This window comes from Carcharhinus amblyrhynchos, chromosome 6, assembly GCF_965287045.1.
Source record: "Carcharhinus amblyrhynchos chromosome 6, sCarAmb.v2.hapA, whole genome shotgun sequence".
In the NCBI taxonomy this organism is placed as follows: Eukaryota; Metazoa; Chordata; class Chondrichthyes; order Carcharhiniformes; family Carcharhinidae; genus Carcharhinus; species Carcharhinus amblyrhynchos.
The window spans coordinates 70,172,294-70,199,597 of record NC_137329.1 but is presented as its reverse complement, the minus strand read 5'-3'; the positions used below and the strand labels follow the sequence as shown (position 1 = coordinate 70,199,597).

The following is a 27,304-nucleotide window of genomic DNA, read 5'->3' as shown; positions in this document are numbered from 1 at the left end:
GTATGCATTTAAGTTGACTTACTGAGCTGCACACCCAAACTTAGCGGCACTTCCTCATTTCCCACCCCGTTCACCCATCCAGGTTCAGTGTGAAACATACATGGGCACAGAGGCCCAATTCAGGCACTCCAGCTTCTGAGGAGGTAAGTTCTGAGTGTCCGGCGGCTCTCTGACTCAAATCAGTGTTTGGGGGGGGGGGGGGGGTCACATGACTCTCTGACTCAGATCAGTGGGGTTGGGAGGGGGCACTGTCACACTATGTGTGATCGGTGTGGGTAGGGGGCAGGGGTATGGCATCCCCTGCCACCCTGCGCAGTTGGAGGCGTCAATCGGAACTGCAGGGTTTCGGGCACGTTAAGTCCTGCCCACAGATTTCTGCAGCGCAATTCAGAATTGCTGCTACTTTTTCAGGCAGTGTCTGTATGGGGATGCCTGAGAACAGGTCTAAAAGTTGGATCTGAAACACTCCCAGTTTCAAGTCTGCTCAGCACTTAGAATGAAAATGGTAAAATAGGGGCTATCATCATGTTCTCAAGTGATCATTTGGTCTACATTTTCCCCATTTAGTTTAGACACATGTTTTATGCCACCACAAGAGTGTGCGAAATAAGGACCTACACACAGACCACTGTGGGACATACAATTAAATAAGCTGTGAATGCATAACTGTTTACATAGGAGTCTACATGTCTGCTGGTGCAGGGGGCTGGTGCCACAGGTCAGATGACTGAAGTACTGTTATCTGTTGCTACTGGTCCTGATATTTGTAGAAGGTGATGGTGATTGCCTCCATGGTGGGCACCGCCTGAGGCTACCACATTACCGTTTGATTGTGGGGCATTATTGTGTACCACTGCCAACCAGTCATGGCCACATGTGGTCTGAACCGTCACCATTTGATCAGGTGATAGGCAGCCAAGCCTGTGGGTATTTCAATCATAATTTTGCTTTTCAATCTGTACTGCAGAAGGGCATCATTCACATTAGTTTCAAGTTTAGGCTGCAGCAGAGTGTTCATAGTAGGAATCATGGTAGTACACCTGAAAAAGTTGTGTTAATGAGGGCAGGCCCTGTTGTGTTAGATTTGGCAGGCTGTGGAGTGCAGCATAGTTGTCTGCAATCCTGTACCTATTTCTCTAGAAGATGCCTGGCCAAGTGAACCATCCATTCTGCCAACTAATTTGACTGTGTATAGGGAGGTCCGCTCGTGATATGTTCCAATTCCCATGTGTGTGCAAAGTTGCGAAATTTAGAAGCGACAAATTGGCAAGCACTGTCTGTTTTAAGTGTTGCCATTTATGGCGAAGTAATTCTTAAGCTTCATGATTACTGTTTTATTTGTCATTTTTTGCAAGTAGTCAAGTTCAAACTACCCAGAATATGAATCAACTAAGTATAAATGTTGTTTACCATCCACTTGAAGATGTCAGCTGCTGCGAATGAACATAGGAGGTCTGACATCTTGTGTAAATGCAGCGGTTCCTTTGCTTGATGCGATTTGAATGCATTGCACAATGCACATCTGACAACTTCCCTTTCCATGTCTATATACATGGAAGACCGGTACAGTGGTTCCTTGGCCCTGTATCTGATTGCTTCCAACCCGAGGTATCCATGGTGCCATACCTCCAACGGGCAATAGGGATGACAAATTACAGGTCCTACATATTCACCCACCCTGTATGGTCAATTCCTCTCTGTTGGCAAAGAACATGCAAAACTCATGAGGAAGTTCACTTGAGGATTCTGGCCAGACACTCTTGATAATATCATGCATGTGATTCTGCCTGTAAGGCCTGTTTGAATTCCTAAATCCAACAGGAGGACAACACTTCTATTGCCATAAGGTCTATGTCTTCCTCACAGTCTACCTGTTCTTTAATGGGTTAGAAGGCTTAAGGGAGAGCATCAGTCAAGTGCAGCTCCTTACCCTGTTTATGGATAACGCTGATGTTGGAGTGTTGCAACTTAAAACATCATGCATTGCAGTTGAGCAAATGCAGTGTGGAGAGGCTTCTTTAAGATATGAGTGGCTGGTGATCTATTTTAACAGTTTCAGGATGACCACATCTGAAGTCATGAAATTTCTGGCAGGTGAAGACTAAAGCAAGAAGTTCCTTTTTGATCTGCGCACAGTGAGTCTCAGTGTCAGTGAGGTCCCTTGGTCCAAAGCCATTCTTGGTTCTGCCATTCTGGATGCAAACTGCACCAAGTCCATACTGAGAGCTGTCTGCTGATACAAGTAAGGGTGCTCAAATTATTGTAATACTAGTGGGGGCTGCAAGCGTTTGTTTGAATTTACTGAATATCGCTGTGTGATGCATCTGACAACATCATTAGACAATCCTGGTACAGAAGTTGATGAAAAGGTCCAGTGACCTCACTATAACATAGAATAAACTTACAAAGAAAAGTTGTCATACCAAGAAAGCACTGTAGTGTGCGCCTGTCTGTAGATTGCCATTTGTCATACAGCCATTGTGTTGACTGGGTTGGACTTTACATCATCAGCTGTGAGTAAATGGCCCACATAAGCAACCTGGTTGACCCTGAATCTACAATTCACAGGGTTAAGTATTAATCGGATAGTCCTAATTCTGTCAAGGATGAGATGAAGAGGTGCATCATGTTCTTGCATAGTATGATCCCAAATGTCAACAATAATGTCACAAATTTGGCCTGCAAAGAATTGTTTCATGTACTGCGGAATACCTCACTGTCCCAGATCACAAAGGGCATACAGAAAAACAATATCTGCCTACTGAAGGCATGAATGTTGTTAGTTTTGAGTATTTCTGATCTAACAAGGTCTCTGAGAAGCCTCAATTTAGCATTGGGCATGTCTGCTATCATCTGTTTTACTGTCTTCATAGGATGATGAGATCTGAGCAGTGCTTTGTTCAAGTGCATCGGGTCAATTCTTATCCTTATCGTGCCATGTTTTATATTGAGGTCTACCTTTTCCTGCTCTGTCTGGAAAAACAAATGACTTCTTGAGTCTTTCAACAGCCTGAGGGCTAGTGAGATTTAATAGGGTAAAAGTCTGTATCTCTTTTGACTCGGAGTGTGCAGCAAATATTTTTCTTTCTGGAGTGTTTCCCAATTACCCACAATATTTTCATCAAAGACAAGTGAGTTGATGCAACCAAGTCCTTTTGCCATACTGCCAACTCCTGATATGAAGAATGTTGGGGTTCCCTAACTCGCCGACAACAAGGACTTTCAGCAAAGGTAGTTTACTCCAAAAATCAATGATTATATATAATATGATAAAAACAAATTACTGAATATACTCGAATCAGAAACAAAAGCAGAAAATGCTGGAAAATCTCAGTTGGTCTGACAACATCTGTGGAGAGAGAACAGGATTATATACAACACTGTGCTCTGCCCCATGCTCTTGTGGATACCGCCCACCTCCCATCTCATGACCCCTTTTGTAGCTACGTCATCATGTTTTCATGTGACCAGTCAACACTTACCTTAATTCTCAATAAAATGTTTGAATAATAAACCTGACACTAAGACTGAAATAGTAGATTATGTCCTTGTTACATCTTCCATTTGCTGTTTCTTATTCAGCCAATTGATATCAATAAGCCACAGGGAACGGAAGAAGGTAATATGCTTGATTTGTGTGACATGGTCTACTGGTACTTGAATGGCTCCAGCAGCTTCCACTAGAGGAAATACCTGTACCAACTCATACTTCAATCAAGTGCTGAATGAAAGGTTTGTAATCTAGAGTCATACTATGTCCATTTCTCACTGTTAACGGACATTCCAAATAGCTGGGAACAATTCAATCCCTTACAAACTCAATGAAATGGGCCCAAAATGGTAAAATGTACCTGTTGATTAAAGCTGAAGTGAAAATAATAATCTAAAGAGTAGAAAAGGAGTTCCTTAATGCAACTGATTCCTAGTTTGATGAATACCCTTTAAAATTCACCCCCTCAAGAAACAGATACACACGTGCACGTACACATACCATTTTGGATTCATAAAGGTACAAGGCTTTCAATAATGGGGGCTTGGGACTGAGCATGCTCTGAAGTGTGGCATCATCCTGAGTCAGGCTGTCTGTCAGTGCTTTCAGGTAGCCGGTGTTGATGAGAAAGTAGAGCCACTGGTTGTGTTGGTCAATAGCCACAATCCGGTCCATCACCGCCAGTGCCAGCATCTAAAACAGGAAAATCAATTTACTCGAGTGTCATACTGGATGAGAGACAGGGGAGGCAGTGATATTGCCATTGGATGAGTAATCCAGAGCCTCAGGGTAATGTTCTGGGGTCCCGGGTTCAAATCCCACCATGGCAGATGAAGAAGTGTGAATTCAATAAAATGTGGAATTAAAAGTCTAATGATGATCATGAAACTATTGTCGATTATTGTAAAAATCCATCTGGTTCACGAATGTCCTGTAGGGTAGGAAATCTCACATCCTGACCTGGTCTGGCCTCCATGTGACTCCAGATCCAAAGCAACATGGTTGAATGTCCCCTCAGAGACAGCAATATCCCACATACACCCCATGAACGAATACAAAAAACCTGGTGCAGTACTCATGATTTGAGGGTCACAAGAGTAAGTGTCGCTTCAATTCATCTCCAGAAACCCCTTGACAGAGCTGACTGTGCCTGGCTGGTATACAAGAAAAATAGGTGCTGTAAAGCACTGGACCAGTTTCCATTACCAAAATGCAAGAGATGTTCAGAGAAGAATTATCAATTTTTTTTTCTGTTATTGGCCCAGGGTTTTATTAATGTTTCATCTATCAAGAGACCATGTAATTTTGGGTGGAGTGAGGAGTTGTGTGTGTCAAACTGGGTGATCCTGTCAGTCATTGTTCTTATCAGAGATTCACAGCCAAAAGTAGTACATCAGATAAAGCGTCAGGAAGAGGTGGCAAAAGGAGGGGTAGTCATCCACAAGTGAGCAGTTCTTAGCCATTAGGTTCTTTTTGCCCATTTTTGACCCTAGCTCAAAATCTACTACAAGACGGTGGTGTGGACCATGTCTACCTCATTACCTCAGGAGCTAGTCACCACGTGACCCACAGAGGGAGTCTGGTAGGTTGCTACAGGCATCACAGCAGAACCCATTCATTCGCAGATCTAAAATCCACTCTTTATGGTGAGTCACTAAGCAGTAGTCAGGAATCCAAGTTGATTTCCCCTTCTTAGTCACATGGTGCTGCAGCCAAAAGGCAGTGCCCCATCTGTCACCCTGGATAAGTTAAGTGGGCATCATTTGTATTTGTTGCTTTATATTAAACTACATGATGCAAGAATCCATTAAACTAATTCACAGCCTCCACCCTGGCATTGGATCGCACAGGGTGACTAGCTCCTTGGGTATTGATTCCAGAAAGCTGCTGGTACACATGGTCCCCACCACCCTCTTATAGTGGGTCCAAAAATGCTCAAAAAGAACTAACGGCTGGCATCTGCTCACTTGTGGAAAACTACTATTTTTTGTGTAGGAGACAAAAGAAATGTTGAAACTGAAATAATTTTCTATTCCAAAGCATTTCTATTATTTAATGAAACACAAGTCCATCTTGATTCACATATTTACTATGAAGGAATGAAATGCCAGTGTTATATATAACAGTCTAATATTGGAATGGTTAAACTCTATCCACTCTAACTCTGGGTGCTGCATTTGCTTATACTCACTCGCCCAATTTCATGCCCATCACAAGCATCTCGACAAACAACTTCCATCAGTGATTCCCCATAACTCTCTATGATGTCCATGTTGTCATTCTGCAGTTTAGTGAATTCATCCTCTGGAGCAGTCAGCCTCTCCCACATGGTTTTCTGTCCTGTCCGTCCAGTTAAAAAAAAAGACCGCAGATGAACTGAACAAGCTAGAGGCAAATGTTAGGATTAAACTCCCACTAAGTGGGAGCAATTGTTAGCAAAGGGAACAGTTAACTGTCAAGGAGTATTTAAGTTGATAATTGTAGGTCAATTGTTAAATCGTTCTTTCACTGGATTATACAAAGGGGAAACATAATTTGTTAATTTGCTCTTTGTGTTTATTGATTGGTTTGTTTTACTCCAACAGTATAAAGGGGAAACAGGTGAGACAATGGGCAAATAAGAATAAAATTCAATGTGAAGAAATCATGGCTTAGATTCTGTTTTTACTACTAACCAACTATTGTAGCTCAGCAGCAAGCACTTGTAACTTCTGAATAATGATAGAACGCAGGATGGCATGGTGGCACAGTGGTTAGCACTGTTGCCTCACAGCATCAGGGACACGGATCAATTCCAGCCTTGGGTGACTGCGGAGAGTTAGTACATTCCAGCCATGTTTGTGTGAGTTTCCTCTGGATGCTCCGGTTTCCTCCCATAGTCCAGAGATGTATGGGTTAGGTTGATTGGCCATGCTAAATTTCCTTTTAGTGTCACAAGCTGTGAAGATGTTGGGTTTCCATGATTTCTATGATTCTAGATCAACAGGGCAGTGTCTTTAAAAAGAGCTGCGCACATGTGCAGAATGAGCTTCCAGAATAATGCAGGATTTGAAAAGGAGACTTTTGTCTCGTTTTATTTTCCCAGCACTATAAAATTTGACCAGCTGGTTCAAACCTCGACACCTCAATTCCCATTTTAGGATCTAATCTCAACTGAAACACCACTGCCCAATCACTGCAAAGGCCAATGTTTCATCCAAATTGTATTTTTGTGCTGCAGTCTGGAACTTCAGCTGGAATTTATGGCAGGAGAAACCCCCCACTCTCCCCATCCAGCTATATTTTTCAGCAGTCTGGCAACTTGGGGGCTTCCATACCAATAAGAGGGCCAGCAGCTGTGGTGTGATGGCCACGGCTGAGGTCCACATGCTTGAAGTAGATGCTATGGGAGCAGACAGCTTTCATATTCAAGTGAGTGAAGTCTGGGGGTGTGGGGATCAGTCAATGGGCTCCAGCAAAGGTGAGATGGGGGCAGACGGAGAGGGAGATTTCTGTGGGACAAGTTACCATTAGGCAGAGGCTCCTTTGCAGGCTACTAAATGCCTGAATAGGAGGGACCCTTCTGTCCCCACCCAACCCTGAGCTTGCAGGGAGACCACCAGCCAGACTCCCCATACAGTGCCCACAGCAATAGAACATAGAACATTACAGCGCAGAACAGGCCCTTCAGCCCACGATGTTGCGCCGACCAGTTAAAAAACAATGACCCTCTAACCTAAACCAATCCCTTTTCATCCATAAACCTATCCATGGATCTCTTAAACGCCCCCAAACTAGGCACATTTACAATTGCAGCAGGCAGGGCATTCCAATCCCTCACCACCCTCTGGGTAAAGAACTTACCCCTGACATCCGTCCTATAACTACCCCCCCTTAATTTAAAGCCATGCCCCCTCGTGCTAGCTTTCTCCATCCGACGAAAAAGGCTATCACTATCCACCCTATCTATACCTCTAATCATCTTATATGTTTCAATAAGATCCCCTCTTAGCCGCCTTCTTTCTAGCGAAAACAACCCCAAATCCCTCAGTCTCTCCTCATAGGACCTCCCCTCTATACCAGGCAACATCCTGGTAAACCTCCTCTCCACCCTCTCCAAAGCCTCCACATCCTTCCTATAATGTGGGGACCAGAACGGCACACAATACTCCAAGTGCGGCCGCACCAGAGTTGTGTACAGTTGCAACATGACGCTGCGACTCCTAAATTCAATCCCCCTACCAATAAACGCCAAGACACCGTATGCCTTCTTAACAACCTTATCTACTTGATTCCCAACTTTCAGGGATCTATGTACACATACACCTAGATCCCTCTGTTCATCCACACTATTCAGAGTCCTCCCGTTAGCCCTATACTCGACACATCTGTTATTCCTACCAAAGTGAATTACCTCACACTTCTCCGCATTAAACTCCATCCGCCACCTCTCGGCCCAGCTCTGCAACCTATCTAAGTCACCTTGCAAACTACGACACCCTTCCTCACAATCTACCACACCTCCGACTTTGGTGTCATCAGCAAATTTACTAATCCACCCAACTATACCCTCATCCAGATCATTAATAAAAATTACAAACAGCAGTGGCCCCAATAGGATAGGACCCTTAACTGACCACTTGAGTGGTTCAGCTGCTCTCTGGACAGGAGGGCCAGCCTCACCAATTTCCATTTACTTACGGGTTACAAGATCAAACTCTGCCTAGACTGATTGTGGCACAATCACAAGATAGGACAGAGAATTTGATTCTGCATTGGACTCATTGTAAGTGACCTGAATGTGCCTGATGGGACAATGGGTTTACTGAAACTGAACACATTCCGTTCTTTGGCTTTAATTCCTCACCCGAATGAGGAAGAAGAAAAATAATTGTTCACAAACTGTTAATACTTTCATCTGTAACATTTATATCCTGACAAAGAGTTACATACCAGTTTCCAATGTGTCTGGTTCATCCGGTTTTTGACTTATCTGTAGGTAATACAGCAGTGCGCCATATAGGTGTGCTCTTACACGCTGGAAACCGCCACCTGTCAGCAAAAACGAAAACGTTAGTGCTTCTATCAACATGACCGGTACAAAGAAAATGTTACCCTGAGGTAATCAGACATTAATACAACATAGTCACTAACAAATCAAAGATAGAGCTTAGTAGAAATTTTGTTACACAAAATGTAGAATTTGCTGCCACATGAAAGTGACTGCAGAAGATGGCATTGATGCATTTAAAGATCTGATGCATTCACGGGGGAGAAGAGAGATAGGGGCGCAGCTAGGAAAAGGTCATTGTGTTTGAATCATAAAATCGTGCAGTGCAGAAGGAGGCCGTTCGGCCCATTGAGTCTGCACTGACCACAATCCCACCCAGACTCCATCCCCATAACCCCATACATTTACCCTAGCTAGTCCCCCAACACTAAGGGTCAATTTACCACGGCCAATCCACTCAATCCGCCATCTTTGGACTGTGGGAGGAAACCAGAGCACCCGGAGGAAACCCACACAGAGAGAATATGCAAACTAAACACAGACAGTGGCCCAAGCTGGGTATCGAACCCAGGTCTGAGGTGCTGTGAGGCAGCAGTGCTAACCACTGTGCCACCCCTCAGCTTGCAAGGAGACCACCAGCCAGGGTCCCCAAACAGTGCAGTGCCCGCCATTTGACAAGGCTCATGTAGAATAGAAACAATTCAGAGACTGAAAGAGCCTGTTTCTGTGCACTGTGTTACCTGAACAGACACTGGAGCGCGGCAACTAGGGGTTTTCATAGTATCTTCATCGCACTGTGAATATAAGCCTACTTGTGACTAATAAATAATTTTTTTAATATGTAACTCTTCTGCAAGATATCCACATGTAAGAGGAAATTACATTTTAAAATACAGTTTTATATTACTAACTCAGGACAAAGTTAACTGTTGAAGCATTGTTCTAAGCTTCAATGAATAAAGACAATGATACAAAATCTGCCAATGTGGGAGCAATGACTTGAGGGATTCATAAACCCCTCTGGTGGTCTAGATTGTTAACTGCAACTGTGTATTTCACTACAAAACCTGTGTTTGCACACTTTCTCTCCTGATAGATGGTAACAGACCTGCTGAGTTTTTCCAGCGTTCTCTTTTCTTGTTTGTATTTATTTTAAAATTGAAGCTGCATGGGCAAATATCATTCATTATCCACATAAACTACACAACGTAAAAGAGCCAAGGGCCACAGGCTCCAATAGCCGTGGCCAGCCTTTCTGTGTGTCCTGAGCGCATTTGACCCATAGCAGTGCAGAAAATATAGAATGATGTCTTATTGGTCTATTCTCTGCATCATAATGTTAGTATAAAGGCCTCATGATACTGCCCAAGTTTCCAAATCTTCAGACTTTGCACAACATTCCACACTCCTCCCTGAAAGGCAGCATACATCCATTAGTCTGAAGTTGACAAGGGCATGGATTCAAACTGCTCAAAAGCATTGTAATATACAATAGTCAGGTATTTAAATGAGTGCTGTTAACAGGCTTGGATTCATTTTTAAAGAGTCCAAAAGATGGATTTGATGGCCTCCTTCTTTGCCCTAATGATTCTATGACCTCCTGGACTAAAGAGATCAATGACCAACAAAAGTCAGGACAAAGATCCTGATCTCAATCCTGCAACATTCCTTTGTAAAGGGACACAAAAATAATTCACAGAAACAGCAGTTGGTCCTTCAACCCCTCAAACCTGATCCATCATTCAATCAGATCAGGGCCAATCTCTGCTACATCAACTCCATCTCCCCTGGTTCCATTTCTCTTATCTAACAGAAATGTCTAATTGACCACCCATCACATCCTCAATTACCTTTTTTTTTGGGAGGGAGATCCAGAATTACACCTTTTCAGTGAAATGTTTCTCTTGACATTATTTCTGAAAGATCTAGCTCTAATTCCAAGATTGTGCTTTCTTGTTCTGGGGCATATAGAAAAGTAATGTTTCAGTGATAGCTAATCTGTTAGCTCCCATTAGTGTTGCTGTTATGCAAGGAAAGAACACACAAAAAAAAAATCACACGTGACCCTGCCTGTCTACATTGTTTAATTTTTATTCATTTACTACCTGTGGGCCTTGCTGGTTAGGCCAGCATTTATTGCCCATCACTTATTGCCCTTGAGAGGGTGATGGTAAGCTATCTTCATGAACCGCTGTAGTCCACGTAGTGTAGATACACCCATGGTGGTGGGGATAGCTCCAGGATTTTGAGCCGGCAACAGTGAAGGAACGGCAATGTATTTAATGCATTTCCAAGTCAGGATGGTGAGTGACTTGGAGGAGAACTTCCAGGTGATGGTATTCCCAGGTAACTGCTGCCCTTGTCCTTGCAGAAAATAGTGGTAATGGGTTTAGAAGGTGCTATTGAAGGAACATTGGGAAGTCTTTGCAGTGCACCTTGTAGATGGAAAACACTGCTGCCACTGTGCGTCAGTGGTGGAGAGCATGAATGTTTGCAGATGGGGTGCCAATCAAGTGGGTTGCTTTGTGCTGGATGGTATCAATCTTCTTGAGTGATGCTGGAGCTGCAAGCAGAGACCATTCCATCTAACTTGTGCCTTTGTATATAGTGGACAGACTTTGTTACTCACTGCAGGATTCCCAGCCTCGGGCCTGCTCTTATAGCCACAGTATTTACATGGCTGGTCCAGTTTAGGTTTTGGTTAATGGACAATAAACAATTGCGCCGCATTCATTGGGACCCACCAGTTGTGAGGATGAAATCCAAAAGCTTCCTGAGGATGACGTGAAGAGACGAGTCTCCGATAGAGGCGAAGCCAGCTGATACCTCTCCTGCTGATGTGATGCTGCCATCAAGGATGGTGACATGCTGGGAGTGGGTGCTGAGCGCCTGTTTCTGCTCCCCACGTACTGCCTGACTGAGGTGAGCAGTGAGAGTGAATACTGCTCCGGCCACCACGGGCATAAGTTCCTGGGCAGCCTCCTCTTTGAGGATCTAAGAGGGAGAAAGACAGAGTCACACAAAACTATCAGACTATACAGCACCATAAAATACAAGCTAATCAATATATGCTCCTAAGATTTCTTTGCAATTCTGCCATATTTCAATTTATTTTATGCTTGCTTTTATTTAATTTTATCAGACACACAAGTTATCCTTCTATCTGTCCTCCTTCAGCTATTCGCATACACAATAACTGAATCCTACAATGCAGGAAGCAGCCAGTTAGCCCATTGAGTCTGCACCGACCACAATCCCACCCAGGCTCTATCCCCGTAACTCCTGGCATTCACCCTATCTCGTCTCCCCTGACAGTAAGGGGTAATTTAGCATGGCCAATCTGCAAATCTTTGGACTGTGGGAGGAAACCAAAGCACCAGGAGGAAACCCACACAGACACGGAGAGAATGTGCAAACTCCACAGACAGTGACCCAAGCCAGGAATCGAATCCAGGTCCCTGGCACCATGAGGCAGCAGAAATGCAATTTTCTTACATATCTTTTTAAAAATTATTCCATTACGTCTTTTTATCTGCTGTTAGCCATTGCCATTTAACTGTCTCTTGTTTTCAACCCAAGTACTTGAAAGGCCAACCTATTCCTTTACTCCTTTATGTGGGTGGCACAGTGGCAGAATGATTAGCACTGCTTCCTCACAGCACCAAGGATTAGGGTTCAATTCCTGGCTTGGGTTACTGTCTACCCACAATCTGCACATTCTCCCCATGTCTGCGAGAGCATCCTTCAGGTACTCCAGTTCCCTCCCATAGTCCAAAAGACGTGCTGCTTAGATGCACTGACCATGCTAAATTCTCCTTCATTGTACCTGAACAGGCACCAGAATGCGGCAACTAGGGGATTTTGACAGTAATTTCATTGCAATGTTAATGTAAGCCTACTTGTGACACTAATAAATAAACTTTCAACTTTAGTTGCGGCTTTGTTTATCCCCCTTAACCAAATCCTCTTTCCTTTAAATGCTACTATCTGTACTAGATTCCAGTCCCAAGGAACAATTAAAGTATCGCAGGTGAAGTGTATTCCAAATCTTCCACTGAAACGGAATAGTTTGGTAATGAAATGTTGTCGACTCTGCTTGTGGGGTAAGTTTGATTCAGAAACTGGCTGGGAGACTGGAATAACTGAGTGCAGCACTTGGCATGGAAATGAGAATCTTGCCTATTTCAAGTTAAGCGAAGAGCTAAGCCCTATCTGCGTATGGCCAGCACGACACAGAGACCCAGTAAACAACTGGCACACTTGTCTTTCTTGCTGAAGATAGAGGCAAAATATACTGTTGAATTTTTTTCTGATGCAAAAAGCATTAAACAATAAATCGGTCTAGCATAACGTGGAACGTCTATTGAAAAACACCATGCTATCATAGTCATTTCGGTAACAAAATGAGGCACATTGTGGCTCATTGTGTCTATGTCAGCTTTGTAGCCAGATGCATTCAGCTCACTCATCACCATCATATCTTTGCCTGTTCAAGTTCCTTTTGAAATTATTGATGGTCTCTGCTTCCACCACTCTCATGGGTAATGTGTGCCAGGTCATTACATGCAGTGTAAAAGGGCTCCTGCCTCACAATCCTCCTGTATCTCTTGCCCAAAACTTTAAATTTGTGCCCCCTGGTCCTTGTAATGGGAACAGTTTTTTCTTATATAATGCTTGCAGACTTTTCACATCTTGTACACATGAATCAAATCTCCCCATCTCCTTTGCTCCAAACTCAGCCACCCAAACCTAACCTTGTAGCTAAAATCCTGTTATGCACGTGGTGGCTGTCTCTAAGACAGTACAGAAGTGAGTCACCTGACTTGAGGAATCAGTGGAAACTGAAGTACGTGATCACATCAGAGGGTGGAGTCCTCTCTCAGGCAGGGAATCATCAAGAAGCCATATTGCAAGCATGGAAAGACTAGAGCTCTTTTCCTGGACAGCTCAGAGCTGCAAACCTCCTGATCAAGTCTCTCATCAATTGTTTACCTTTTTTCCCTAACAAAGTCCAAAATCTTTTGATGTACGTAAGAGCCACAACATAACAAATCCCCCATCTCAGATCCATTCTTTAAACCTCTGTACTGTTTGAATAACTCTCACATTCTTCAGAAAACTGTGGTGACCAGAGCTGAATGCAATACTCCAACATTGATCTAACCAAAGCTTTTTTTTTGGAGAGCAAAAGGGAACAAAAATGAACTGATTCTTCGAGTGCTCAGGGTTTTGTTTGAACTCTTCAAGTCCTATCTTCCTGAATGACAATATATGAATTATAGAGACTGAGAAATCAAGAAATTGTTTTTGCAGTTTACCAACGTGTTTTAGTTGTTAATATTTCCAAGTGCTTACAATTAATAAACCATGTTGTGATAGAAATTTGTTGCAGGGCATTTGTACATCACCTTGTCATGGAGCTCATGTAGAAGGTCCCGAATGACTAGCTGCCTGTCCTCTTCCTGAATCAGGTCCAGTGGACATGCTGCAAGAATGATCTCGACGAGGTGGCGCCAGGACTCCAACATGTGCCGCTTGGCATGGAGACACTCCCGCAACTTGTTCCTCTCCACCACATGTTGCAAGATTGTGTTTATCTCCTGAACCAAACAGTCATAACATTAGGGAAAGGAAATGCTACATATTCAACTGGTAACAAGGCAGCTTCTCTCCACAAAATATAAATAAGCTGGAGTGAAAACAAAGTCTGGGAATGCTGCAGTAACCCAGAAACCAAGGAAATTCACAACAGACCTGTCAACATGTGAGAAGGGAAGAGAAAAGTTTGGGTAGAAATCTTTTGTAACTGTGCCAACCTGTCTTCTATCTTCACAGATGCCCGCAGATTAATAACTTGCAAGTATTGTCTTCATTATGACAAACACTAATTCTCATATTAAGACAAGAGTATTTTTAGCAGCAGAGTTGCTCCTTACTGTTCTCCTCTTAACTCTCTCTCAATTGTTCCAAAAACTAAGTTTGGATGGAAGGAATCAGTGATCTTTGGGCTCAATTCCACATTAAAACAGTCCAGTTTGTCCTGCTTTCTCCTCTGTACCACTCCTCATGACATTAAGTATTTGATTAAGCATAAATAGAAATGTAGCTTCTAAAGTATCTTTCATGGTATGTCCCAAAACACTTCGCAGCCAACGAAATAGTCATGTTACAAGATAGGAAAATGCAGCAGTGAGTGCGGGTACAACAGCTCCAAGTATGGGTCAGGACACCAAGAGGAAATCCCCTGCTCTTTAAATAGTGAATAGAATCTTTCACATCCACCTGGGGGATACGGACAGTCGGTTTAATCTCTCATCCAAATAAGAACATAAGAAATAGGAGCAGGAGTAGGCCATCTAGCCCTTCGAGCTGCCCCGCCATTCAATAACATCATGGCTGATCTGAAGTGGATCAGTTCCACTTTCTTGCTTTCTCCCCGTAACTCTTAATTCCCTTGTCTATCAAAAACCTATCTACGTGACTTAAATATATTTAGTGAGATAGCCTCCATCACTTCAACAGGCAGAGAATTCCAGAGATTCACCACCCTGAGTGAAGGAGTTCCTTCTCAACTCTGATCTAAACTGCACACCACCACCCCCCCCACCCCTTATCTTGAGGCTGTGCCCTCTAGTCCTGCTATCCTTTCTAAGCAGGAAGAATCTCTCTACCTCTACCCTATCCACCCCCTTCATTATCTTATACGTCACTGTAAGATCCCCCCTCATCCTTCTAAACTCCAACGAGTACAGACCCAGTCTATTCAGTCTCTCTTCATAGTCCAACCCCCTCATCTCCGGTATCAGCCTAGTGAACCTCCTCTGCATTCCCTCCAAGGCCAATATATCCTTCCGCAAGTGCGGCAACCAAAACTGCACACAGTACTCCAGCTGCAGCCTCACCAGTACCCTGTACAGTTGCAGCAAGACCTCCCTACTTTTATATTCTATCTCCCTCGCTATAAAGGTCAGCATTCCATTTGCCTTCTTGATCACCGGCTGCACCTGCAGATTGGGTGTTTGCGACTCGTGCACAAGGACCCCCCAGGTCTCTCTGCACCGTAGCATGCTGCAGCTTTTTGCCTTTTAAATAATAATGACTCCTACTATTATTTCTGCCAAAGTGGATAACCTCACACTTGCTAACATTATACTCCATCTGTCAGGTCCTCGCCCACTCGCTTAGCCTATCCAGATCCCTCTGCAGACTTTCCACACCTTCCACGCAATTTGCTTTTCCACTCATCTTCGTGTCATCAGCAAATTTCGTCACCCTACACTCAGCCCCCTCCTCCAGATCATCTATATAAATGGTAAACAGTTGAGGCCCCAGCATCGATCCCTGCGGCACTCCACTAGTCACCAACTGCCAACCAGAAGGGCACCCATTGATATGGCTCCAATAGTAAAGCACTCCTCCAGTACTGCACCCAAATGCTCCAGTCTTTGGGCAGGACTTAAACCCATGACTTATATGATGACACTCCATCGGCACTGGCTGCCCTCTGGTGTCTTACCCAAGTGGCCATTCCCTGTGTATCAGCAAGTTCTCCAATCTAGATTACAGCACAGCAGAAATCAGCTATCTCGATACAGATACCCAATCAAACCTGGAAGCTTGTATATGCAGTAAGAAGTCTCACGACACCAGGTTAAAGTCCAACAGATTTATTTGGTAGCAAACGCCATTAGCTTTCAGGGCTTTGCAAAGCTCCGAAAGCTAGTGGTGTTTGCTACCAAATAAACCTATTGGAATTTAACCTGGTGTTGTGAGACTTCTTACTGTGTTTACTCCAGTCCAATGCTGGCATCTCCACATCATAGCTTGTATATGAACAGGTTTCAACTGCTTGCAAAATAAAATGATGGTGTGTTGGGGCAGGGAGGCCTCAGTTGCTTTAACAACAAATAAAAAAATAAAGTAGAACAGACAAATAATCCATTGCACAGAAAGTTTCACCTCCATTAGTAAAGGTCTTTGTCCTATGGCTGCCATTCCTTGCAGGGCATTCACTTCAGCAATAAGTACTCGGTGAAGGAGCTGGGAAATAAAACAAATCGCAGTGAAAATGTTAGCAGTACTAGGCTATACCAGATTCTAACATATCTGAAGATGGTATCCAACCACCTGATCTGAAATAGACAGGTAGCTAAGAGACATTGCTACATCACTAGGAAAAACAGCTCAAGGGACAGGAAGCTCATTGCATTATAGTAATAAAGTGCCTTATGCAACAACATAGGACTTGGGAGCAGAAGGCCAATTGGTCTTTCAAGCCTACTTCACCATTCGATAAGATCATGGCATCTGTGGTCCCTAATCCACTTTTCAATCTGCCCCCATAATCCTTGACTCACTTGTCGATCAAAAATCTAACTCAGCTGTGAATAAATTCAAGAAATTCAATCCAACCTCCTTCTCAAGTAGAGAATTGCACAGACTAACAACATTCAGAGAAAGAGGTTCTCCTCACTGCTGCGTTAAAAGAGAGACCTCATGTTGTTAAACTGTCTCCCTGGTTCTAATCTTCCCGACATGAGGAATCCTCCTTCTGGTATCCACCCTATCAAGTTCCCTCCCAGGTGGGCTGTGACCAAGGCTTGAGAGTCCGACCTGCCCTTCCACAAACTTTCACCACTGCTGAGGAGTCACACAATCTTTCCCCTGCTGGATCCACTGTGAGCCACGAAGGGCCCCAGCCATGGCCAGCTCTGGCCTTGATGAATGCGCTGTGGGCTCCCCAAAATGATGGGGCAATTGAGGTGATCCTGCCTTAAGCAGAAGACTGCGGATGGTGGAGAGCTTTCTAAGGCTGGGTGACTATGCTCTGTTATAGTTTCAAACACCATTTAGCACCATGGGTAAATTAAACCAGACTGTAACCACATTGCTGAGGCTGAAAGGGGCAAAAAAACAGAAGTAGATCATTCCTGTTCAGGCATGTGTAGTAATTATTTATCCTATATCACAACACAATTCATCATTTCAAACTGTTTACTGTAACTCCCTCAAAGCCACTGTCAGTGAAGGAAGAAGAGGAAATCAAGACGCAAGAGTGAGCTAAGATCACAGATGACCAGTTGGGATTGTACATGGGGCAAAGTACAAAATGGAAGATCAGCCTTATATGGAAAAGGGCAACCAAGGCTGTCATGGTCCTGGGGAATGAAATCTGCAATCAGAGCAAAACAACTTTGAACTCAGTTGAGTCACATATTCAAAAGTTGCTTGGCTTAATATTTTAATTGGCTGATATGATGGTGCAAGAAAATATTTGGCTTGTCTCAAATAGATATTTTTAACTCAAAGAGAACCAACTTTACACAACAGAAGGTCACCTCAGCAGGTTGTTGGGCTGCTTGTTACATCTACTGCATCACATTGAATAGGAAACCACAGCCAAAGGCAAAAAATGTTCAGATGCTGGCAGGGAAATGCTGCGCTAAACATACAGGCAATGCTGGGGGGAAAAGAGCGCTGGAGTTGAGGGAGGAGTGCTTGGAGAGAAAATAGCAAAGAAAGAGGAAGAAGAAGAATGGATATTATATGGAAGAAAAACATTTTTTGGATTCGCTAGGAAAATGAACAAAAAAAACAAAGAACAAAACAGCCCGGGAAACAGGCCCTTCGGCCCAACAAGCCCACGCCGCCATTTTAACATTATGAGTCCCCCCCTCCACCCATTACCCTTATCTACACTTATGGTATTCCACATTGAGGGAAAACTAATTTAGGGACAATTTATTACACCAATCAGCCTAATAGCACATCTCTGGGGTGTGGGAGGAAACTGGAGCACCCGGAGAAAACCCACGCAAGCACGGGGAGAATGTGCAAACTCCCACAGACACTGGCCCAAATCCATGTGTCTGCACAGCAAACAGTGATAGTCACTGAGATGTCATGTTCCCAGCATCTGGTCCAGTTTAAGCATACACTAACGACATGAAGTACTAGGCTATTCTCGAAACAACCAAGAGCAGCCCTCGTACGACCCATCGCGTGTATGCCCCTCGTTGGACAACAAGGCGGACCGTAGCACCTGTGAATTAAAAGAAAAAAAACATTAGTATCATCCACATCCTTATACGTTACCAGGGACAACGGTAATATGGACAATGATAGGAAAGGAACTATGAGGTAGAGAGAATACAACAGCACAGAACTCCAGAGATAGCGGGAATACAAAGAAAGGGAACATGGGAGACATTTTAAAAAATTAAAACACGTAGTGGCAGTGTGGTATGGGCAGGAAACAAATGTAGATACTAACGAGTGAGTGAAAACGAGAGAGTGAGAAAGCAAGAGAGAGAACTAGAATTGTTAATGCAGACACCAAGGCACCTTGACATTGCAGACAGTCTGTCCCTGTTGGTTCTTGTGCTCACAGTTAGAGATAACTTGTTCAATCTGGGCACGATCAAAGAAATCCAAATGAAGGTCTTCTGGCGACTCCTGGCGAAAGTCAACTGAATCTAGAATACTCAGGATCTTTCGACGTACTAAATCAAAGACAACAATTCAGTTTTAAGACTCGCATGAAACTGCATTTTAAAATCATAATTGACTGTTAAATCTGCAAAAGTAAACTGTATTTCTCCAACGTCTTTAACATAAAATGTCCCACAGTGTTTCACAAAGTATTATAAAACAAACATGACACACAACCACGCAAGGAGATCAAAAGGCAGATGACCAAATCCTTTATATGTTTTCAGGGGAAAAGGTGGAAAACAAAGAAGACAGGTGGAGGGGTTTAGGTTGAGCATTCTAGGCTAGTGGTTCAGGCAACTGAAGGCACAGCTGCCAATGCTGGAGGAACGGAAATCGGGGATGTGAAAGAGGGCAGAATCAGAGGGGTGGAGGTGTCTTCAGAGGGACGTAAGGCTTCAGGAGATTAGAGAGATGGGAAGTGGGGTACGACAATGGAAGAATTTTAAAACAAGAATAAGTGTACTAAAATAGAGGCATTGTTTCACTGGGATCAGTGAACGTCCGAATTATGGGTTAACAAATCTGGACACAGGCAGCAGAGGTTTGGAAGGCCTCAACTTTACAATGGATTGAGCACATACACACACAGGAGCCCAGCAGTCAAGTTGAGAAGTAACAAAGGCCTGGAGGAGGATTTCAGCAGATCAACTTAGGCAGGGGTGGAGTGGGACAATATTACATAGGAGGAAGTAGGCATAGTAGCAGTGTGGATTTGTGTCTGTGACGAGGGAACAGAGTTTGTGGTGGGGACTGAAAAAAAATAGCTTTTGTCTCCCAATATTTAATTGGAGAAAACTTCTGCTCACCCGGTACTAGTTGTTAGACAAGCAGTCTAACTACTTAGAGATGGTGAAGGGATCAATAAAGACATTGGTGAAGAAGAACTGGAGGTCATTTAGTCTACACGTAAAAACCAATATGTTTTCAGATGTTGTTGCTGAGGGGCAGCATGTAGGATGAGGAAGTGTCAAGGATCGTTCCTCAAGAGACAGCAGAAGTAACAGAACAGGAGCAGGAAGAGAAGCCATTACAAGTGATTCTTTCCGTATAATTAGATAGATAAAAATGGAACTTGCAGAGTACAATCTTACATAGTTGAACAATGGTGGAGACAATGGCAAAGAGTGATGTGATTAACCATGTTGGAGATTACAAAGTGATATTGATAGGTAAAGTGAATGGACAAAAACTGTGGCAAATGTGAATTCAACCACTTTGGACCCAAAAAACTGACTACATGGTGAACAACGAGAAATAGGAGGTCCAAAAAGATTTGAGTATAGGTCCATTGATCATTAAAATATCATGGATAAGTACTAAAATAATTACAAAGCTTAGATTTTGCTGGAATATAGAGAGTAGGTTTGACATTACGCCTTAAGATATAGGGCCCTTGAATGAGAGCACCTATGTTTACTCAAACGATACCTGCATTCTAAGAGTATAGCAATGAGGAAAGATTAAACAAAGTGTTGTATTACCTGGAATTTATCAGACCAAGGGATATTTGAAACTATTTCTGCTATTTAAAGATTTTCGGGCAATGGGACATGGACAAAAACTGGATGAGAGGGAAACTCAAGAAAGATAAAGTTCATGGCTGGATGGGGAGAAGGCAGTGAGCAAGTTTAGCCATGTAGGCTTGGGAAAGGGAGGAAAAGTGCAGAAGCAGCTGAATGTCACTAAGATTGCGACCATCCAATGAAATTCAAAGGTTCCTTGCACTTGTTGGAGATGAGAGGTTCAGAAGGCCTGGATTTAGGAAAAGGAGCTGGGATTATCTTTGCCTTCCAGGATCAACCTGGAATAACAAGCCGATTTCGCAGAGTCAATCACAGGAATGCGACACTCCCCCACTGTACTTCACTTCAACCATATCAGCCAGATGATACTTTCTAGAGCAAACTGCTACCCACTGATTGATTGCTGAGAATTACTAACCAGATTGAATATTTTTTAGTTCCTCAAAAGATTTTCTTTGCAAATTCTACTGAAATATGAACAGGCACATAAGACATCTGATGAACGCAAACTAGGTAAAATAACTTCATTGATGTTGGTGATAACTCATTCAAGAAAACCTACAAGATTACAATGTGTACAGCTGGAAGAAAGCTCGACAGAGCAATGATATGTAATGTGGCCAACATTTATTTTTCACTAGTACCATGCTGAGACCTCAACACTTTTTTTTTGTTTTTCAAGCTGGCACTGGAGCAAGGCAATTTCTTGGCAAGCTGTGCCCAGCATACCTTCTAATTCTATCTTTTATTCGTTATAGACTTCTAAGACTTCACTCTGTTTTAAACTCTCTAACAATGCTATGTTGCTATACACCCTGGCTATGATTCTGGCTACATTCTGCACTCTCTTATTTCCTTCTCTATGAACGGTATACTTTGTCTGTAAAGCGCACAAGAAACAATACTTTTCACTGTAAATAATACATGTGACAATAATAAATAAAACCATTCATCATCTACTACTGATTTGGTTCTTCTAGTCCCGACTGACTCCTTAAAAACATCTCGACTACCTAGAGGTAAAAGGCAGCAGGAGCAAGAGAATGCCAGCGCCTGCAATTCCCCACCAAATCATGCAACATCCCATCCTAGGCCATAACATGTAGTAGCAGAATTAGGCTGTTCAGCCCATCAACTTTGCTCCACCATTCAATGAGATCACAACTCATCTGATAATCCTCAATTCTACTTTCCTGCTTTACCCCCATAACCCTCGATTTCCTTATTGATTAAAAAGTTGTCTATTGCAACTATAAACATACTTGATGACTCAGCCTTGACAGTTCTCTGCAGTAATTTCACACATTCACCAACATCTGAGAGAAGAAATTATTCCTGACCTCCATCTTAAATGGACAGCCTCTTACTCTGACATTATGTCGTTCCCACAAGGGAAAACAATCTCTCTGCATCTACTTTATCAAGCCCCCTGGGAATCCTATATCTTCATAAAGTCACCTCTCATTCTTCTGAACTCCACTGAGTAAAGAACCAACCTCTCTTCAGAAAATCCCTCAGGATCAACCAAGTGTACCTTCTCTGGATCCCCCAATACCAGTACATCTTTATGGCGGCACGGTAGCTCAGTGGTTAGCACTGCTGCTTCACAGCTCCAGCGACCTGGGTTCAATTCCTGGCTTGGATCACTGTCTGTGTGGAGTTTGCACATTCTCCTTGTGTCTGTGTGGGTTTCCTCCAGGTGCACTGGTTTCCTCCCACAGTCCAAAGGTGTGCGGATTAGGTTTATTGGCCGTGCTAAAAATGCCCTTAGTGTCCAGACATGTGTAGGTTAGTGGGTAAATATGTAGGGAAATGGGGGTAGGCCCTGGGTGGGATTGTGGTCAGTGCAGACTTGATGGGCCAAACGGCCTCTTTCAGTGCTGTAGGGTTTCTATGATTCTATGATCTTTTCTTAAATAAGGGGACCAAAACTGTTCATTGTATCCTTGGTGTGGACTTAGAATCATAGAATCCCTACAGTACAAAAGGAGACCATTTGGCCCATTGTGTTTGCACCAGCCACAATCCAACCCAGGCCCTATTCCCATAACTTCACGTATTTATCCAGCTGGTCCCCTGATACTAAGGGGCCAATCAATCTAATCTGCACAACTTTGGAGTGTGGGAGGAAATTGGAACACCCAGAGGAAACACATGCAGACATGGGGAGAACATGCAGGCTCCACACAGACCTGAGGCTAGATTGAACCTGGATCCCTGGGACTGTGAAACAGCAGTGCTAACCACTGTGCCACCTTCACTAGTGTCTGGTACAATTTCAGCAAAACTTCCCTATTTTTATACTCCATTCCCTTTGAAATAAAGGCCAACATTCCATTGCCTTCCCTATTACCTGCTAAACTTGCATGCAGGAGGGCCCTCAATCCCTCTCTGCTGCAGTCTTTCTCCAATTAAATAATATTCAGGTCCTTTATTCTTCTTCACATTTTCCTACGTTATATATCATCTGCCAAATTTTTGCCACTCACCTAACCCGTCTATATCCCTTTGTATACTCTTCGTGTCATCCTCATCACTTGTCTTCCCACCTATTTATTGTCCTGTATTGTTCAAGGTTAGGAACTGTCCAGGATAGTAGGGCTGTGGTCAGCAACTCACTGATGCAAACCCAAAATGAGTGGCAAGAGCACCAAGACCAGTGCTGACACTAGCAGTTGCAGTATAACTGAGCACTGAACTAAAATAATCCACTGCACATATTAATCCCATCCCTTCAAACTCCCTGCAGCAAACTTTATCCTTCCAAACAAGATCCATGACTAGCAATTGTGTCTTGAGTTCACAAACACCAGAGTGAAGTATTGATGAGTTCTTCTAATGATGCGAGTGATCACACAACAAAGTGCACTGATTTAAATGTGATTAATCCCCATTGCACATTGGTACCAACAAACTGAATAAGTCTGTAAACACTAATGAATGATCGCATATGATGCAACCTGCCAAATATTCATCTAATTTTCTTTTCTTTGTAACCAAATGTGTACATCTCAAAGCACATGTGAAGGCAGACACTTGATTGGGAGATGCAAATACCTTTAGAGGTGGTGTCAAAATGCAGAAATCCAGTGATGTTTCTTGTTTCTTCTTCAAGACTTCCCTCTGCATCAACTGGAGGATAAAGACAGCACCGACATGAACCAGAAAAGAACACTTTTTTTAAGTCACACTACAACATTCATGAACAGCATTTTGAACAGCTCACAAAAAGCCTAATTCAACAGAAGGGTGGTAGGAAGGAATGACTCAAAGGAGGCCACTTGGAAAGATTATTGTATCTGAAAACATCCTAGCCTTCTATCTTAAATCTGCTAAAATAATAAGCACTCTCAATGAATGAATGGAAGTTTGATTCCTTGATCAGAGCATATTTATCTATTCTTTTGATGCATGGCCACATTCTTGTCCATCTTTAGTTGCTTTGAGGCAGTTGCCCTAGACCCTTCTTATGCAATAGCTTCTCTTGGGAGAACCAAGTGCAGATCTTGGCTTTGGAATGCTGTACAGCAAGCAATGTATGAAAAACAAGAAGTGTCCTACAGAACAATTTTCTGTTGAAGCAAAATACTGAAGAGGCTAAAAAGTGGAAATAAAACTCAAAATGCTGGAAATAATCAACAGGTCACAGGTATAAGAGGATAAAAGGAGGCCATTTGACTCAACAACTCCTTGTTGGGTCTCTTTACAGCAATCCAGTAAGTCCTATTCTCCAGCTCTATCCAAACAGCAAGTTTATTTCCCTCAAGTGCTCATGCAATGTCATTTGAAATCACTAATCATTTCAACTTCTGGCAACATCTGGAAGAGGCACAGAGACAACGTTTCAGGTCTGTGACCTTTTACCAGGGGTTCTCTTTCTCTCTCAGCAGATGCTGAGCACTTTCAGTATTTTCTGTTTTTATTTTGGGCTTCTCAAGGGCATCTGGTGACATGCTGGGAGAGTGCAGTAAACCAAAGGCAACAGTGGCTGAGGGTTACTTCAAATTGTCATGATTCACTGAAACCAAACTGCTGAGTGGTCCTCAACAAGAAACACCAACATTACAATCAATATGAAGAGACCGAGAGAGGAGGAGGTTGATAGAGGTGCTCAAATTTATTAAGTGTTTGAATAGACTCAATAAGGAGAAAATGTTGACACTGGCAGGAGGGTCAGCAAGACCAAAGATTTAAGATAACAAGACTAGAATCTGAGGGGAAATGAGGATTTCTTTTTTCTTAACTCAAAAGTTATGATGATCTGGAATGCACTGGCTAAAAGAGTGGTGAGAATTGATTTAATAGTAACTTTTGATTGTTGTAATGATTGTTGTTGAAAATGATGGTTTAAACACTTAAAATTAATTAATTCTCATGATGTGGACATCATTGGAAAGGCTGCCATTTGTTGTCCATCTTTAAAACGCCCCGATACAACTAAGTGGCTTGCTCGATCAAAGGGCAGTTAAGGCAGTTCACCAGTAGTTTTACTTCAAGTAGTTCTAAAAATAATAAATTCTCAGGATGTGGACTTCTTGGAAAGGCTGACATTTATTGCCCATCCCAATTGCCCATTTCCTAAATAAGCTCTGATCATATCTTTATCTCTTGATAAAGCAGATGTGAAATTGCAACCTCATAATTCACGAACTCAATTAATTTTCCATGGTTTTGATGATTTTCCATTTCTTACACACATTAGATCTCGGCTGGATCCTGGCCACCTGCTAGTACCCTCATCCAAGTAAATCAAGACAGGAATTCTATCAAGCTCTGTGACAGGGGGTCTCACAGCACAGTCTTAAATCTGTTCTCCCCTTACATCTTCCCCCTTTCCCTGACACAATGTAACAAGGTCATTTCACAAGATCAAAAACTGCATCTATGTATGATTTGTACCTTCCCTAGCCAAGTACACTGGCAAACTGCAGTGCAGTAAAACAATATATTTCTTAAAATCTCTATTGTTCCTCTGAACCAAGCATTGGCAGTGAACTAGACAGTCAGCATCAGATGTCAAAAAAGGTTAGTAATGAATTCAATGTTTTATATTCTCAATTACCTGTTTAGCACGCTTTTTCAGACAAAGGCATTTTGATGCTTCTTGAGAAATACATGGCACATTTCAACAAAAGATGTAAATTTCTATCCTGATCATTTGTTCTTATCCACCAGCCCCCAAAATACAGTTTCAATCCACGTCATAATCATTGCACCCCATCTCACCATCACTCCCAATGAGACACCTCACCGGACACTGAACACAATCCAATATCATATCCATCTGGCTGAGTACTGAAAACTATTTCTCCAGAAAGGCACATCAATCACTTTCAATCTTTTCTTAACCCAACAATCCGATCAGATAGGAATCAGAGATAGTGATTACGGGTGGAACCATCATCAATTCTTCCCTCCTTCATACGGCTGCCAATTGTAGTACTCATTCCTTCTATCATATGACCAGTCCATCCAGAATTAACCACCTCAGCATCCATGGTCCATACGACTCAGGTCCATGTTAGTTTGAGCTTTTATTTGAACAGAACTATCCAAATTCAAAATTCCGTACACACAAGGGTATCATCTCCACATTAAGCTTGGCAACACATTTAATACAGGACTCAGGACATCTGGTGACATGCTTAGTGCAGTAAACTACATGAACTTTGGCTGAGAGTCACTTCAAATTGTCACGATTCACTGAAACCAAACAACGCTGAGTCCCTCAAACAAGAAACAGCAACCAACAACACTGAGGCCTACAGCAGAGGTGGTTAATAGAAGTGTTCAAATTTATTAAGTATTTGAATATATTAAATAAAGAGAAAATGTTTCCACTGGTAGATGAGTCAGTAACTCAAGGACAGATTTAAGACTAAAATCTGAGGGAAAATTAGACTTCCTAAGTCAAAAGTTATGATGATCAGGAATGCACTAGCTTACAAGGGTGGCGAGAATTGATTTGAAAGTAACTTTTGAAAGGAAATTGGATAAATATTTAAGAAGGACAAAATAGCAGGGCTCTGAATAACGGAAGGTGAGCTGGATTAATCATATAATTATTTAACAGACTTGCACAGACCATGGGCCAAACAGCTTCCTTCTGTGCTGTATGATTGTGATCCGGGTGCACATTCAGAAACACTTACCAGAGTAAGATCGTAATGGCACATCATCAAGGAGCAGATGGAGGAGGCGCTGCGTGTGAGAACGCTGCCGATTCAAAGATGTCACACGCAGTTCAATCCCAGCAGTCTTCATCAGCCATGACATCTGGTTCAAGGCTGAGATTTCATGGCCTGCGGAGAGGAATTCTTCCAGCTTTGAATGAAGTTACAATTTATTTTGACACACAGATATGATGAGAGACCATTGGGTAATAGTTGGAACTGATTGTGAAGGCTTTATCACAATTAGGAGAGAATGAAAATGCAGTGGCGAGGGGAGAAAAGGCAAAAAGTAAAAACAGATGAGAAAGAAAGGAAAACTGACAGAAAGGAAACACTTATACCTGCTAAAGTGAACATCAAATCACAAGAGAGAAGAAAGGAAACAAACTTCAAATCCTCCTCTACCTTTAACTGCAAAAGGGAGATGCTGGAGCTGAGAGAAAAGAAAATCCTGGCTTGTTCTCAAGTACCGCATGGTTGGTCCAGAGGTATCAGAGTACGCACAGAGCTGATAAATCACCTAGGGGAGGAGAGAGACAGAAAGACCATTGGTCACCAAGGAGAAAGAATTTCACATTGTTTTGCTTAGAGTGAATGCATACAACAGGTTTGCCTTCAATGCACCAAAAATGAA

At 42.7% G+C, this 27,304-nt stretch overlaps 1 protein-coding gene across 1 annotated transcript in view; it reads right to left on the bottom strand.

The window, feature by feature from the left end:
* Positions 1-27,304, bottom strand: part of nup205 (nucleoporin 205) — a 122,499-nt gene that overhangs the window by 18,409 nt on the left and 76,786 nt on the right. Inside the window, exons 23-32 of the mRNA XM_080190618.1 lie at positions 27,076-27,190; positions 26,650-26,799; positions 23,555-23,629; positions 18,825-18,982; positions 16,440-16,520; positions 13,889-14,080; positions 11,225-11,474; positions 8,423-8,521; positions 5,682-5,830; positions 3,992-4,183 (exon numbers count right to left, since the gene is read on the bottom strand). Of these exons, the coding sequence (XP_080046744.1) occupies positions 3,992-4,183; positions 5,682-5,830; positions 8,423-8,521; positions 11,225-11,474; positions 13,889-14,080; positions 16,440-16,520; positions 18,825-18,982; positions 23,555-23,629; positions 26,650-26,799; positions 27,076-27,190 (1,461 nt within the window). The remainder of the gene's footprint in view (positions 1-3,991; positions 4,184-5,681; positions 5,831-8,422; positions 8,522-11,224; positions 11,475-13,888; positions 14,081-16,439; positions 16,521-18,824; positions 18,983-23,554; positions 23,630-26,649; positions 26,800-27,075; positions 27,191-27,304) is intronic.